General features: G+C 36.2%; 2 protein-coding genes across 4 annotated transcripts in view; one reads left to right on the top strand and one right to left on the bottom strand.

Moving 5' to 3' along the window:
* Positions 1-11,100, bottom strand: LOC145460334 (non-structural maintenance of chromosomes element 3 homolog). The gene is made up of 11 exons (XM_081445112.1): positions 10,953-11,100; positions 10,848-10,885; positions 9,519-9,633; positions 8,754-8,817; positions 7,946-8,025; positions 4,945-5,045; positions 3,795-3,874; positions 3,417-3,459; positions 3,023-3,085; positions 2,003-2,117; positions 1-1,337 (listed from the first exon to the last, which is right to left on the bottom strand). The coding sequence occupies exons 1-11, from the start codon at positions 11,001-11,003 to the stop codon at positions 1,251-1,253; spliced, it is 837 nt and encodes a 278-aa protein (XP_081301238.1). The 5' UTR covers positions 11,004-11,100; the 3' UTR covers positions 1-1,250.
* The window catches only part of LOC145460291 (PX domain-containing protein kinase-like protein), a 23,361-nt gene continuing 18,068 nt past the window's right edge, over positions 10,831-16,123 (top strand). Inside the window, exons 1-7 of one of the 3 annotated variants that reach the window (XM_081445046.1) lie at positions 10,831-10,897; positions 11,251-11,342; positions 11,465-11,515; positions 14,197-14,244; positions 14,717-14,806; positions 15,143-15,239; positions 15,778-15,855. In XM_081445046.1, coding sequence (XP_081301172.1) covers positions 11,253-11,342; positions 11,465-11,515; positions 14,197-14,244; positions 14,717-14,806; positions 15,143-15,239; positions 15,778-15,855 — 454 coding nt within the window. In that variant the 5' untranslated portion in view covers positions 10,831-10,897; positions 11,251-11,252. Of the gene's footprint in view, positions 10,898-11,162; positions 11,343-11,464; positions 11,516-14,196; positions 14,245-14,716; positions 14,807-15,142; positions 15,240-15,777; positions 15,856-16,123 lie in introns of those variants that run through there. The other 2 variants (XM_081445047.1, XM_081445045.1) reach the window with 2 other exon arrangements.

Consider the following 16,123-nt stretch of genomic DNA (forward strand, 5'->3'; position numbering starts at 1 on the left):
CAAACTGAACAATAAATTTTATTTTTTCTAACCACAACATTCACAATTGAAAATAATTTTATAATGTACTATTTATAATGGCTAATCCGACCTTGAAGAGGGGGTAATTTTCATATTAACCCAACAGCAACCATACCGATATGAAACCGAAATATTACAAATTTTTTTTTTTCAAAATTTTAACTTCATATATTTTGTCTCTTAAATAATCTATCTATAAAATAGAGGTCCAAAACAGACATTGGGCTACATGGCACAACAGAGTAAATATCATACTTCAATATGGTTGGCTTTCGCCTTAAGGCTGGCGATCTTTCTAATGCTTCGTCGAAATCTGAACTCTGGATCTCGAATATTATTTGGCATAGAATTCTGGCAGTCAAATAACGCGAAGTTACGGAAAAGAATTGTAGTGTGCAGTAAGTTATTCACTCAACGAACACTTTGAAACCAACCGTGGCCGGAAGCAGGGCTATCCGCATACAACTGCAGCTAAAGGGAAAGTAGATAGCTGGATAAAGATCGATGACATAAGTAAACGTGTCGCACTTGAAAGAAATCGTGTAAATGAAAAAAAAAAAAAGCCTTGTCACCATCTGTCTTCTCATTGTTAATTCTGGGAAACAGTGCAACCTACAGATTATTCACTAATCTGCTAGCAGATTAGTGAATAATCCGTAGGTTGCGCAAGCAATTCCAAGACCAATGTCAAGTTTACGAACAGCGAAGCAAGAATATGGTTTGTCGAAAATAAACTGTGTTCGGTACGATAATGCGTTTGTCGTTGTTTTCCTTAAAACAATGTAAAATAAACCATTATTGGATTCGGTTTTTGTGATATCCGAAACAATCAAGGTCTCTGTTAGTGTTATCAGCCGAAGCCTTCGGCTGATAACACTTACCTCGACCTTGATTATTCCGGATATCACAAAAACCTCATCCAATAATTGTTTATAATTTTACATGAATCATACAGGAAGGCGTTACATGTAAGTGAGATGAATTTTGTGAATCCACAACAATAGTCAACCTATATTTAGCTTCCGCATTCTATTTACACGGCCGAATAGATGTTCAAACCCGGAACATCGTGTGAACTGTAGCACATGTAGCTGATGTGAATTTTTTCAAAAATTAGATCTTCAGTGCCTAGCAATGTGGAAAGAAAATGGCCGGCAGTTCACGGAATACCAGAACGGAGAAGACAGCTGCCCGCTTCATGTATCTTCCTGATTGCCGATGCATTTCTTTTACTCGGTGCCATTCATTGCCTTCTCCTCCTCAGCAAGTATTTCTTTCATTTGGGAAGTCCAGTCGTCCATTTGGGTGTCATAGAGCTGGGCAGAAGAATGCAACAAGAATGAAATTAGCATTGCCTTTCAACGAATGCAACCTGCTATTGGCAAAAATTGTGTGAGTGTACCACTCGTCATTCAGTAGAAAAACGGTTGAACTTTTCAAAATTGAAATATTCAAATTCATGTTTAAAAATGTCAACAACAACAACAACAACAAAATTGGGACCAAACGAAAGTACTGCTCAACACATGTAGCTTTTATTTAAATGGTCACACACTAGGGTTTTATCCACAGACTTAAAAGTTAGAACCAGTACCACATGAAAGTACTGCTTAATAGCTTTCATTTGAATGGTCACACAATTGTGTTTTATGCACAGATTTAGAAGTTAGTACCACCTTGTACAGCTTAATAAACTGTGCCACATGAAGGGACTGCTCAGTAGCTTTCATTTGAATGGTCACACACTAGGGTTTTATCGACAGACTAATAAAAGTTAGAACCACCTTGTACAGCATAATTAACAATACCACATGAAAACACATTGTACTTCTCAATAGCTGTCATTTGAATATTTCATCCACAGAAGTATGCATAAAAGCTAGATAAACCTAGCGAAGCAAAATAAAAAGGTTTGGCTAGATGCAAGTGAAAAGTGTAACATGTAGGTTAGCAAGTGTGTTTCCTATATACATGTACATACCTCAGAAACAAACTGCAACACTTGTCGTTTACTGAGTTCCTTCTCAGCTCTTGAGCCCCATCTGTATTCATATGCTGCCTCATCACCTCCTAGTACTTTCTTCCTGTCCACATAACTACAAAACCAAAGGAAAATAGCTTAAGAACACATTATTCATGATGTACATGTATTATGTGTCATGTTCACTGAGAACATTACATGCAGAGCAAATGTCTGAAAGTAACCATACAGTACTGCTCAAAAGTAAGTTACCACCTCTTATGTCATTTCTCTTGAGATGAGAAACTTGTCTTGCAGAAGAGACAAGGTTCTTACATGTATCTCAAGAGAAGAGAGAACCAGTGAAGCATATGTGAGTGAAGCCTTGGAGCCGAATGGCTCATAGCTGCCAGAGCTTATACCGGTTTCTGTAGCATGAAGCGGCTAGGAGTATTTCTACTCCCCCTAGACGGGATGGTAGTCCATCGCAGGTCACTCCCCTGCAATTTGTTAGGTTTCCCCAACAATTTGCTGCTACCCATTTATACTACTGGGTGGAGAGAGGCACTGTGAGAGTTAAGTGTCTTGCCCAAGAACACAACGCAGTGTCCCTGGCCAGGGCTCGAACCCAGACCACTCGCTCCGGGAACGAGTGCACTAACCATAAGGCCACCACGCCTCCAGTGAATCACAAACAGTCAGCTTGCGGGGCAGCAAAAAATAATAATAAAAAAAAAATAAAAAATAAAAAATAAAATAAATAAATAACTGAGTAAAAACCAAAAAAAATAATAATTTACTAAAAGGGTTGTGTCTTATAGAACTTTACAGTAATGTCCACCCATTTATACATGCTGCATTGGACTAATTTTGTACCAAACGAGAGGCTTTTCAACTTTTCTGTTAAATCCCTGTTCCTCCCAAACATGAAAACAGGTTCACCCTCTAACAGAAGCTAAAAGCCACCTTAACCATACTTTTAAGACAGTACTAAGTAAAGAATGTCATTAAATTTTAGCTTATTATTTTTATTGAACCAACCATTGTCGTACAAATTCTTGAGATATAAGTTTTTCTGGATCACCAAATATTTCATGTTCTACCCTGAAAAATAAAATAGGTATCCAAGGGGTACATGTGTGGGATACAAACTCATTTGCATTAACAGACATGAGCCGATGACAATAGTGTGAGATACCAAAGGTATCCCACACAATAAACTAAAAAGCCATACATGTATTAAAAAAAAAATACACACAAAATTGCACTAAGGTCTACAAAAAGTAATTCTAATGTAGACTTACAAGCATTTAAGGCAAGAAGACTTAATGTTAAAGAGGCTTGAATTGAATATGTTCAATATGTTGTCATTCAAACGGCTTGACTAACTAGTTTCAATTGATCTTCTTCACTTGAGTAATATATTTACATGTACCTTGGTTCAATGCCAAGCTTCTTTAATGTGTGCCACAACAATGCTAAATACAAACAAATATTAAATATTTCAGCATGTTGAATTTAATACATTTTATTAAAATAGTCAGTTTATAAGGCTATTACAAAAACATGTAATTACAGCTTTAAAGGTTTCATTTCATTTCTGACATTGTTTGACTGGAAGATGGTGGAACTAAACAACAAACCAGACATTGGATGATGCCATACAAAACATAACGTTAATGATTTCAAATAGTATGTACATGCACATGCAAATTTGAAAAATGCTTGGATATTCACATCTGTTAAGCTTATCACCTAGCCAAACAGAGTGAAACCCTCTTTTGTGGGAATAAATTAAGGTACATGTACTTACATTCGCTAATCACATGGTCAGACATGAAAATCAAGCTCAACGCAACCATTAGCAGGCCCATTTTGGGAAGATCATCTCCCCTGCAACAACATCAGTTAAGGGAAAATTTATTAATACGAAAGAAAAATACTTAACATGTATTTAATCACTTTCAAGTGCAAACTACTCCAAGTACAGAAATTTGGGGTTGGCAATTGCATTTTGGTGTGAGTGATGTTTAGTGCCTTTTGTTGTGAATATTTTGTTTAATACTGTACATCATTGTTCACACCAATGGTTAATTATTTAATATTTGCTTTATTTTGCACAACACAAAATTTTTAATTCCCAATAATATCATTGTTTCTATTTTGTAATCTTTTCTCATGTTCTATATCTATCATCATTTCATCTCATTCCTGATCGTGCCCTGCAGGACCGGTCTTTCACAGATGCTGTTGCAGCCCCCCATGACTGCCATCCCCATCTCCTTTTGCTCTCTCTCTCTCTGCACTCCTCCAGGCTGCATTAAATAGGTTAGCTTCAAATATCAGAACACATGCTTCTCTAAATACATGTACACTGTATGATGTACAGCCTTAGGAGAGAACACAGGGTACATTTTACACTTGTTTATTTGAGCTCTGTACACATTGCTGTTTATCTGTGTAATAATTCAGTTTGTTAGTTTCTTTCTCATCCTTTCCATCCTTAGGTGAAGAGAGATTTATTTCTGTTACTTTTTGGTTTGGTATAACAACTAGGAAATAAAATAATCTCTCTTTATACCAAACAAAGCTGGTTTTGTGTTCTGAATTATTGGTTTGAGGCTTACATGTATTTTGATATTCTGGGGAAGTCCAGTTTTAATTTACTTGTTTTGATAAACTTGGGTTTGGAACTGTATTTCTTGTAAGCTTGTACTTTTATTTGCCATCATAGTGTAGTAGCTGTTATTGTACCAGGGCTAGGCAAACGACATTGTTTCTGTTGTTTGTTCTTTTGGTCTCTCTAAGAGTATTGAGCCATTCATGTGGGACCTGGGAAGAGCTCTTACCTGACCCTTTGCACTGTCAGGATAAGTCTGGGAATAGAGTAACCACCCCGACAATATCATTTGAAGGGTTTAAAAGTGATGAAGGTTCTCTAGTATTAAGTAAAAATGAATTACCAGTCCATTAGCTGATCTTGTTCTTCAGTCTTAGCAGCATCTACCAAAATGTAACCTTTTGCTTTGCCTACTTCAATTTCTTCTACTTCTATTCCAAAAACCTATTTATAACAAGAAAATAATACTTAAAACTATAGTTGTCCAACATTTCGATGTTGCTAACCTAACATCAAGGTAAAAAATAATGAGTTTTATCACCATGTGAATATAAATCAGCATTGAAAAAATGTTGCAACAAATTCAATTGTCTTGTCCATGAAATGCTAATTAATCAAGATCTAAAGCCAACTCTGAATGTGCAAACTGACTCTATCCATGCAAAACTATTTAAGTGAGATCACAAAGTTACGTAAATGCCTATTATAGTAGTTCTACTAATTCATATTCACACCATGATAAAACTGTCATTTTTACTTTGATAATGATGTTAGCAACATCAAAATGTTGGACAACTAATAGTTTTATTATTTCTTTTGAAGTTTTTTAGTAAGCCGCTAAAAATAATAATTTAATACTAACTACTTAATAACCGAGAGTGAGGTCGTTACGGGAAAATCTCAAACTGAGGCCTTGCCGTATTGACCGAGCGATAGCGAGGTCAATACGGTAGGCCGAGGTTTGAGATTTTCCCGTAACGACCGAACGGTCAAGGTTATTAAGTTGTTTATTATATGGCTCATCAATAAAGAGAAAAATCATTCGAGCGGAAGTCGTCAATTTACATCCGGCGATGCGCGCGTTTACCGATTCATTCATTGTCTCAAACCTAGGGCAAAACTACACAGTCAGTGAATTTCACCACTGTATTACGTATTCCGTTAAAAACACTCATTTCTTTACGGAAAAGTCACTGTCACAGCCTCAAAAACGTATTTTAGTATCGTGGTACCACAAGTTGATGGGGAAGTTTTTCCGACTTTTGGGGTGAAACGTCAACGCATATAGAAAAGACAACAAGTGCTTCAAAATTGTCCAAACCAACCGTCTTTTGGTGAAAGAAGATACTAATGCTTCAGAATGCACTGCTCAAAATAAGCTTAACTCGATCTTCGCATTCGCTTTCGACAACATATCTTCGCCTTCTTCATTCTGGGATTTATGGATGAACATTTCAAGCCTTGTGAACGTCTGCAGTTATCAGAAACACTGCTACCGACAGAAACTGCCCGATTGTTTACATCTGATGATCCTGGAAGCTGATTTACACTTGCTTGTGTCAAAGCGAGGGAATCTATTTGACGAGAACTTTGACGGAGTTCAATACTTCGGTAATTGCTGTGACTAAGATGATAACTTATAAATTTCTTTGTGGTGTTCTGCTCAGGATGCATGGCAGATCTGCCGATGGTGTTTTTTTACTTAGCGATTTTAGCTTTACTTAAGACTAGGCAAACTTTGATTGTTTTTCACTAGTGCCCGCCAAGGTTACCGACTGGTAAGTCATCTATATAAATTTTGTTAAAGAAATATCTCTAAACTTTTAGCTACTGATATTCTCGTACTGATTTTAATCGGCTTTCATCGCTTCAATGCGCTTGAATTTTCAGAACTGGGCTCTTCCTAATTTGCATAATTCGTAATCGGCCCGTGGGCATTACGGGAGAATAATGCCCTACAATTCAGTGACAATTAACCAATCAGAGCGCGCGTTATATCGGCCACAAGCCAAAGCCATATAATAAATAATAATTAATGGCTTTCATGCAAAAAGGGCGTATATAGCATTTTGGGCCAATTTTTAATTTTTGCAGGATCAAGCTAATTTTCGGCAGACTGACTTGTTTTGACATGAAAAGCATTGTTGCGTAATTTTTTTGTTGATTTGCGCTTTGTTTTTGAGAAATAGCGTATGCAAAAAAACTCAGTTTTCCAAGGGTATCTTTTGGAGATCTTTTGTTGAGCAAAAAACAAAAGAAACCTTTGTTTCGCTAAACGATAAAGTCACCGAAGCGTGGTATTTGCTGCTAGTTTTATTATTCATATAATTACACAATTCTTTTACTGTTGCTTCATTAGGGCAAGCAAATAACGCGCTGAATGGGCCGGATTCGAGTTTGTTTTGTTGTGACACTGGTTCAATACGAGGTCGGTCAATTTTTTTTTTTTTTCGGTCTATTTCTCTACTTCTTTCAAAAATCAAAACATCTATTTAAAAAAAAAAAACCGTGCTGTCGAAGCTGCTAAAAGTAACCGTTTAAGTTTGCGCCGCGTCAAAATCCACCTTGGAAGGATTCGCTCCAAAAGATGCAGCTCGGAAAACTGAGTTTTTTTGCATATGTTATTTCTCGAAAACGAAGCGCAAATCAACAAAAACAATGCTTACGCAATGATGCTTTTCATGTCAAAACAAGTCAGTCTGCCAAAAATTAGCTCAATCCTGCAAAAAGAAAAAAATCGACCGAAAATGTTATATATGCCCTTTTTGCATGAAAGCCTTAAATTGTTTTTAGCATGAAGCCAATTAAAAGTGCAGTGTAGGTTGACAGTTTTACACCCTTTAAGACAGTACACGTAGCTACAATGTAAATGTACATGTATGTACTATACAGTGTTCCCACAATCAGCAATAACAAGATTGACACTAGATTTCTGTACAATGAATGCAGTCTGTCTGTATGATCATGTGATAATTATTCACTGAGACATATTTACTTAAAGGAATATCCATACCCCTCCCATGAAAGGGTTTTTGGTTGGCAACCTCCCACTGCTCCAGAGTTCCAGTGTACTTTCCTCTCCCCTTCAGAATTTCCATTACCTTTCCTTTGTACTACCAAATCTCTGAAGTTAAACAGTATACATGTACAATACGAGTACACCATGGAATTGTTTTGCTGAATCTTGATCAAGACAGGGAAACGTTGAGCACATTAAAAATATATATATATTTCTTAACCTATGCTAAGTCTAATTTATTATTAAAGTATATTTGCATGCACTATGTGTACATGTACATGTCATGCTAGCACTGCACGCTATACCTGTATGTTCACATATATACCTTATGAAGAGTTGTCTTGGCCTGATCAAAGATTTGATTGAATGCTCTGGAATGTTCCTTCAGCACGTTTTTTGTTATATCTGTAAAATGGTAACATACAAGTGAGGTGCATCAAGAGCTGAGCCATGATTTAAATGCGGGACAATAATTTAGGAATAATGGGAAATTTGCTAGTAGTAAAACTACATGTACCTTTGAGTCCAAAATTGAAGGGGTGCATGGAAAAAAGCATTAAGTGACTCTTGATCTCAAGTCAAATTCTCCTTATTTATGGATTTATAATAAACTGTGCATGTATGTCGGGTAAGAAAACATAATAAATTCTTTACATTCCTCTCTATGTTAGTATAAGTTACACCCTGTCTAGATGTTAACGTAATGCAACAACATAACAGAAGCAGGCGGTATGCCAGCTGTAATTCCATCTGCCCTAATTGTAAGCGTGAGACTGAAGGAGGTTGTTCTTTTGCTGTATCAGCAGCAAGACTCTGTTAAGTCCTTAAAAACTCATTTATTTAAAATGATCTTTGCAGCACAGCAACATTTGGACCATTTTAGGATTTAACTTTTTAAATTTAAGTTTTTAATCTTATTGTAATTAATATACTCGCGTCTCTCATAATTTTAGGTTTTAACTTTTATTATATTACATGTATATATTTGTATTCATAGTTTTATTTTCTAAGGGCCACAAGTTTATTAGCCTTTGGCTATTAAGTGTTTAACCCTCCTTAAATAGTCTTTATCATTATTGTTATTATTTATTATATATTATTTATTATTATTATTATTATTACTGCACACATACCTCCACGTTTGATGGGATATTTTTTCCTGTCCGAAAATAATAAATACCTGACAACTTCAACAACCTGTTAAAGACAAAGAAATAGGAGAAACAAAGCAAGATGATTGATTTATCTGTACTGTCACTGACATCATAACTCTTAGTGTTAACAAAGGCTGATACATCTTTGACTTCTTCACTGATAGTGATGTTACAATAACAAATATACATGTATAAGTTCATGGTTGGAAATAATAGCAATTATAATCTATTAAATATTTTTGCTCATGCATGATTGGTCTAAACACGTCACGTGACTGAATATTCCCCGGCTGAAACTGGGGAATATCTGAGAATATTCCTCAATTTTCAAAACTGTGTGTGTTGCGAAAAAGATTTGACAAATAATAAACACAATAGCCTCCATTTGGGGTGAAAATACACTATGCTCGGACATTTGTCCTAGGACATTATCTGTTCCACGAAGCTCACAGTCTTCCTCGAGCTACGCTCTCTGAAAACTGTTCGCTCCATGGAACAGATAATGTCCATGGACAAATATGCTAGTCTATTTTCGTGCCAAATGGAGGCTACTGTTTATATAGTTTTGAATAGTCATGGTCAGGGCTGGCATTTGCTACGGATGTGGAGTACAAGGGTACAGGCGACTCAAACCTTAATGATAGCCCCGATGGTTAGCCTGAATAACACTGAGCCTGAATTGCACTCTAGTTAGCCCCCCCCCCCCCCCCCAAAAAAAAAAGAGAGGAAAAAAAAAAGACAAACCTTTCTTTTGAGTTCATCTTTAGAGATCTCTTTTTGATTTTGTGCTTTCTGACTCTGTGACTTGGTAGTCTGCGTGCAATCAACTTCTATTTCTTCGTCTTCATCATTACTACGCCTGCAGTTTGGTTCAACAGAATGTTTTCAGTTAAGCCTTAAATGCGAGGGAGCTTATTTTTAAGGGTTTTCATCAAACAATCCAGGGCTATGCAATCAAAATGGCAACTCTCATGACATCGTATACCTACAGTGTACAGCATAGGATATCAGCCTTCATTTGCCATCACTGCATCAATCGATGATCAGAAAAGCAATAAATCAATCAATAAAATTAGGCCTAATATAATCCAAATGTTGTGCTACTGCCATGCTAAACTAAATTCAAGAATTAAATGTGACTTAAGCACAGCAGTAGCACAACATATGAAACCACTCAGTTCGACAGGTTGAATTAAGTTTGGCAACTACATATACTTAGGATGAGAGGCCTTGCCGTGCCGCATGACAGTAGCGTCACTTGGCTACATCCAAACGGTGTGCTCTTGTCATGCCAAACTGAATATTCGTAGCCTGCTGTATCAGCTGCCATTGCTTTCCAGCATTTAAAATGGTTTTCAGTCAAGGCATACTTCTTCCGATCTTTGGCGCGACTGAATTAAATTTGACGTTTGAAACCAGCGTCAGTCTTTTGTCACACCACTGCTGGGCCAAGTCATTTCAGTTTGGCACTGCAGTAGCACAATGTTTGGACTAGGCCTTAGTTACATGTAGCTGGTATAAATTAGTATCAGTCAATCAATAATCACACAAAAGCCATTCAGCGATGGCTACTGATTGGCAAAACATAATGAAATTTGCAACCTCTTGATACTAATTGATACCAATTAGTCCATTGATTGCCATTGGAAATCGATGGCAATCGATAAAAGGTCACACGTCCTCTTCACCAACTGGTCATCGGTTACCAATATCAATCGATTAATCGCTGATAGGTATCGGTTGGTATCGATTGTCATTGATCATCAATTTCATCGAGTGGACACCTTCGGATTAAAAAAAAAAAGGTTTTATCTTTTATTTATTAATTAATTAATTTATTGATTTATTCATTTAAACTTATCTAACGTAAGCTTAAGCTTATTCATTGTTCTCCTCTGGATACTGTTAAGTGTTGAACACTATTAAAGTACATGTAAGCTTACATTTACATGTAGATCTTCAGGATATTGACTTTCATCAACATTTGAATACTGCAGGGTCAAATTCACGGACTTTTCTGGCAGAACACCTATATTTAAAGGGCCACTAAGCTTATTGGATGTCAAGCATTACCTTGCTCGTGGCCTTTGAAATTGACTCGGCTCATCTTCCTGAAAAACAATGTAAGTTATTGAACATCTTATGACTCGATCGTCACAAATACTGCTCATTACAAACCTCCAGCTCTTCTAGTCTTCTCCTTTTGGTCTTGTCTTTCGCTTTTGGCATTGCGTTTGTATGAAAATAGAACGACAAAACCTATCACTGATTCCTCTCACATTGATTTCATGTCGATTTCCCGCCAAACTATTCGCTTGCTCAGGCGCTTATGTTTCTACGATACACTGCTGACATGAGCCCGTTTTACTTGCGCCCAGTGTCCCTCTTTGAAAGACGAACGACTTCGAGTGGCTGCCAGTGGTCGTTCATCCGCTTCAGTCGTGTTACTGTTAACTTTGAATCATCGTTTCCCTAGAAATGGCTGTTGTACCTAAAGGCAAGAAAATTGTTAATGACACTACGCCAATGATATGCACCATCGAGGGTATTGCCAAGAAGGAACATGTTGTAAGAAGCAAACTTGTATTTACAGTGTTGTCTGTGCGTACATGTACATTTATACGAGATGCGAAATGTAATGCTCCGAACCGCGACAAACGTCTTATGCTTTTCGCTCGGTTATGTCGCAGGATTATATCATGAAAGTGCAACGAGGAATCAACCATGACGACTCTTGGCAGGTTAGTCTCAGCCGCATATGATGTGCATATGATTTGCATATGATGTGCGGGTTTAAACTTACATAATAGAGATAATAAATGAAAATTTGCGTTAAAGAGCTATTGCTCCCGCGCCGGTGTAATAGGCTTTTGGTCATTGATCTTAAATCATCCAAATCCTGGGCTATTGTAATTAGCTTCAAGGCCCCGGGGGATTTGTCAAGGTTATTTACACAGTTCATCTAGTCATCATAACTTAAGAAACAACAGTTTTTGCAAAAGAGTGACAAAATCAGTAGTAGATTCTAATATTTGCTAAATTATTGAGTGAGAAATTAAAACTGATATATGGCAATCAGAACTGAAATCAAAATAATAGTAAGCTTGCATGTACAGGTGTATGTCTCAATTTGGCATGTGCTTTGTTGGGTGTGAAATTAGATCACACTTCTTGAACACTGGTTTCAAAAAATGGGACCACCCCATTTTCTCATCTTTCTTCCCTCAATAAATAGTGTACTTTTCGTAATTTACATATTAAATAATGAATGAAACAGTTCTCTGAACATCTGCTCAGACTACAGGAGACTGGGATAGGTGTTTGATGGTGGAGGTGGTAGCTTTTGGGAAGCAGACCCGGGGAAGTGTTACTACTGACATGACAGGAATTAACTGCGAAAATCTGGTGCAATAATTAGTTACATTTAGTCTTCACCAAGTCAGGGCTTGAAAAAAGTGCCCTCTGGTTATCTGGGACAAGTAGATTTTCTTGCTGACCTAGTAACTTGCCCAGGGAAGTCATCTGTCAGCCTATATTTAATAAAAAGAAAACTAAGACTTCTGCAGGGGGGCAAAAGTTGAGAGCTGCTTGACTTATGCACTGGCGTCTTACTCATAACTTATTCAGGACCTTGACAAAACCAGTGAACAAACATTGATTGAAAAGAGAACCAACACTAACAATAGACAGAAATTGACTGCAAATCCTCTACATATGCTGTTTACGAACTTTACTTGAAGATTAAATTATGATTATTACATTGTATATTTTACACTGTGTTTTTCTGGAAAATGAAAAATGAAGGTTGTAAATTGTTTTTTAATAATTTAGTTTTGGAAAAATGAAAAACAAAATCAAATGAAACTAAAAACTTTTTCAGTTTCCTGTTTTCTCAGAAATGATAATTTTTGAAAATGATGCTAAGGTTCATGCATACATGTAAATCTAAAAGTTTGTACGTCTATTGTTTGCATACTGTATGTTTTATAGCACCTTTGGAGACCTGTAAGCTAATAACAGCTGTACTTTATCCTATTTGTTAATTGAAAATAACTCGTATCTTCATGTACTACTTGCACTTAATAAAGTGTATTATTGTTTGTCACACGATGTAGTCACTTTAGATGTAGATCACGACGTTTCGACTGCTTACTGCTAGTCTTCTTCAGGCGATAAGGTCAACAGATTGCACGGTATCATTTATATCACAAAGGCCGGCTGTGATTGATGCATTTCGATCCTCCTATTGTTCCATTGTTCTGACGAGTAGTTGTTCCCTCAGTAGTCCACCACTTAGTTTACAGGCTGTTAAATTTCTTGAATCATACTTGGTATTTATTATGCAGACACGAGTGTTTTACTGGAAAATACACCTCTCGTAAAATTCATACAAAACCACATCCGGGACTCGAGTGGCGTATTTTCCATATCCTCACTAGTGAAGATATCGATGATTTCACTGATATCAAGTTTGTCTCTTAAATTGTTCTTAAATTCGTTGGTGTATCATCAAAACATCTTTGGGTCTTCCTTGAAAGTCTTCGGCAATGTCCGGTAATCTTTGGCAATCTTTGGTGATCTTCGGAAAATTTTGGAAAATGTTTGGCAACGTTTGTGTGACCTTCGGACAAGTTTTGAAGAATCTTTGGAGATCTTTGGAAAGTGGTTGGAAATCTTCAGAAAATCGTCAAAAACGTCGTCATCAGTACGTCTATATGATAAAAAGAACATTACAAGTTAGTTCGAAGATATGAATTGTATGTTCTTTTGGCAAGAACAATATCTCACTTGTTCGCTGCACTCACTTGTGAGGTACTGTTCTTGCCACTTGAACATAAAATTCATATTTTCTCGCCACCGTGTAATATCCTCTATGTATTTCACAGGAACTATTTCATGTGAGACCTTCTTAGAAATAAAATACATGTCAGGGTTTTAAAATTTGATGATTAAGCAAAATACTATCCAATAATCACAGTTGGTATTTAATTTTTCATGTAACAGTTTTGGTCTTGTACTTACAGTATGATAACTCTATTGTGTGCGGAGCTCAGCAGAAACAATCGAAATAGAATACATTTATCAGGATTTTAAAATTTGTTGATCAAGCAAAATACAATATCAGCAACTGCCCATAATTTTTCATGTATACAAGTAAGTCTTGGTCTTGTACTTATGATAACTCCATTGTATGGAACACAGCCTTTGCTTATCAAGTCCAAATCTCCTGCTCTTACTTTATCTTCCAAGCTTCTACACTGTATTCATCCATCTTAAATTCTTAAATTCATCCTTTCTACGTGTGGCTTCCCTCCTTCACTGGCTCTCTTACTCTAGACCTTGTTCATAAATGAAAAGATTAGCTCTGAATCTGTACGTCTAGTTTCTATAACTTGAACTTATATCATTATTCTTTTCCAAGGTTGTGCATCGTTATAGTGAATTTGTAACTCTACAATCAATTCTTGAGGTACTGAACAGTTTGTGTGACTTGTGTACGTGTATATAAACTTGTTTGAACACAATTTTAGTTCTTAGAAGCAGAATTCATCACACCCTCTTACTTTACCTGCATGCAACAGATTTTTTTTGTAAAAGAAACCTAGATATACACTACTTGTAAATGTATTGATTAGCTTCTAGAGGTTCATTGTACGCAGGCTTTAATAGCCAGATGGGCATCCAGACGTCCTGTTGTTTTATTTTTCATATGTTGCCTTATAAATAATATTGTTCATTAGTGCAGGCCCTAGAGCACATTAAATTTTTGGACACCCACTTTTCAAATCCTGGCTAAAAGCCTGATTGTATGCTATTGAAGTTTATTTACAAGGCCTTTTCTGCTAAAAGTAAAGTGTTAGTTTTACCGCTGATTAAGACAATATTTTCATGTACTGTATGTACATGCAACATGCTCATTACAAATTTTGTTCTTGATTCAGGTATCTGGTATCGATCTTCCCCTGCCACCAAAAAAGGTATTTGGTAATATGGATGCCACATTCATTGCTGAACGGCAGCAAGGTCTTCAGGTAGGTCAACTCTACCATGAACACTTACGTGTATTTTGTACTCTGCAAAATGTATACTGTCAAAATTTGTTCAGTCTACATGCAATCACTTGAGACGAAGAACTTAATGTGTACATTTACACATACACTGTACTGCTTTTTACTTTTTGCTCATGGCTTTAAAAGCTAAATGTTTGTCGCCGTGAGCTACTACTTTGCTGACAGCAGCTACATATATACATGCATGTGCAAGAGCTGCCTCATTCCAGGAATAATTTAATTTTTTTGTCATCACTTCAAGACCTTGAGTTCATACAGTTGTGACTGAATGTGAGTGCCCAATATTTTTTTTTTCAGAATTACATAAACTTGATATTGGCCCATCCAATTTTAACGCGGCATATTGCTGTTAAGAGATTCCTTGACCCAGCCAACTACTCCTGGGACTTTCAAGGCAAGTTGTCCATAAATTAAGTCTTGACATGTGTCTATCAGTGCTGTATAATGTGAAACATTTCATTAGGCTAATTAAAATCATTTAGTATACAGAAATGTTTGAAAGATTTTCAGTTAGTGTGAACCAGCCAAGTACAAGTACCATCATAAATGATACTAGAGAATCTCAATGTAAAAAGGCAATTTACATACATGTATGTATGTAGTTATAAATTAAAGAAATGACTACAATATGTGAATTGTAGCTTAGTGAATTGAATATAACAAACGATGTTATTTACTGCAAAAGATAGCTGTGAGAAACCTGAAAACTCACAGTTTTTCATTTACATTGTATAATTAAAGCTACATGTGTACTAGTGTACTACTATGTATTATGTACTAGTGACTGCAAAATGTAGACCTGTGCATGCTAATTAAATTTAATAATATAATCAAAATTAATCACTGACAGCTAATTATTTGTGTCAGTGGAAATTACATTAAGCTGTGTCATATTGAATTACTTCATGGACTTATGATTTCTCATGCCACAGAGATAGCCATGCAAAATGTAGCGATGTTCTTGAGATCAGTTCCAAACTGGGAAATAGTTGAACCATTGCCTGACATAGGTAAATGAAGATTTTGTCCTGCATGTGTACCAGTAGTTGAACTTTCGGACCTATGTACCTTCTTAATTACTGTTCAGTAGCATTTAAATGTAACTATTAATTACAGATTAAAACATTATATATCGGTAACAATTAGTAAGAGAAGTTTTCAATTGTCGGTGTGTCTTAAATTATTAGCATTTGTTGAATTGTTTGTACAGTCATGTAACAATAAATTACAAAATGAACTCACAAAAGATTTAATGAATAATACTGTAGTATTTAATAG

Source organism: Orbicella franksi, chromosome 11, assembly GCF_964199315.1.
Source record: "Orbicella franksi chromosome 11, jaOrbFran1.1, whole genome shotgun sequence".
Lineage (NCBI taxonomy): Eukaryota > Metazoa > Cnidaria > Anthozoa > Scleractinia > Merulinidae > Orbicella > Orbicella franksi.

What these genes read in the sequence shown, in the direction of transcription:
- LOC145460334 (XM_081445112.1), bottom strand. Translation starts at nt 11,003, where the DNA reads ATGCCAAAAGCGAAAGACAAGACCAAAAGGAGAAGACTAGAAGAGCTG. An exon ending in TTTCAAAGGCCACGAGCAAG is followed by an intron (nt 9,634 to 10,847) that starts GTAATGCTTGAC and finishes ACCAAACTGCAG; the next exon opens with GCGTAGTAATGATGAAGACG. An exon ending in TGACCATGTGATTAGCGAAT is followed by an intron (nt 3,460 to 3,794) that starts GTAAGTACATGT and finishes GTTTGTATTTAG; the next exon opens with CATTGTTGTGGCACACATTA.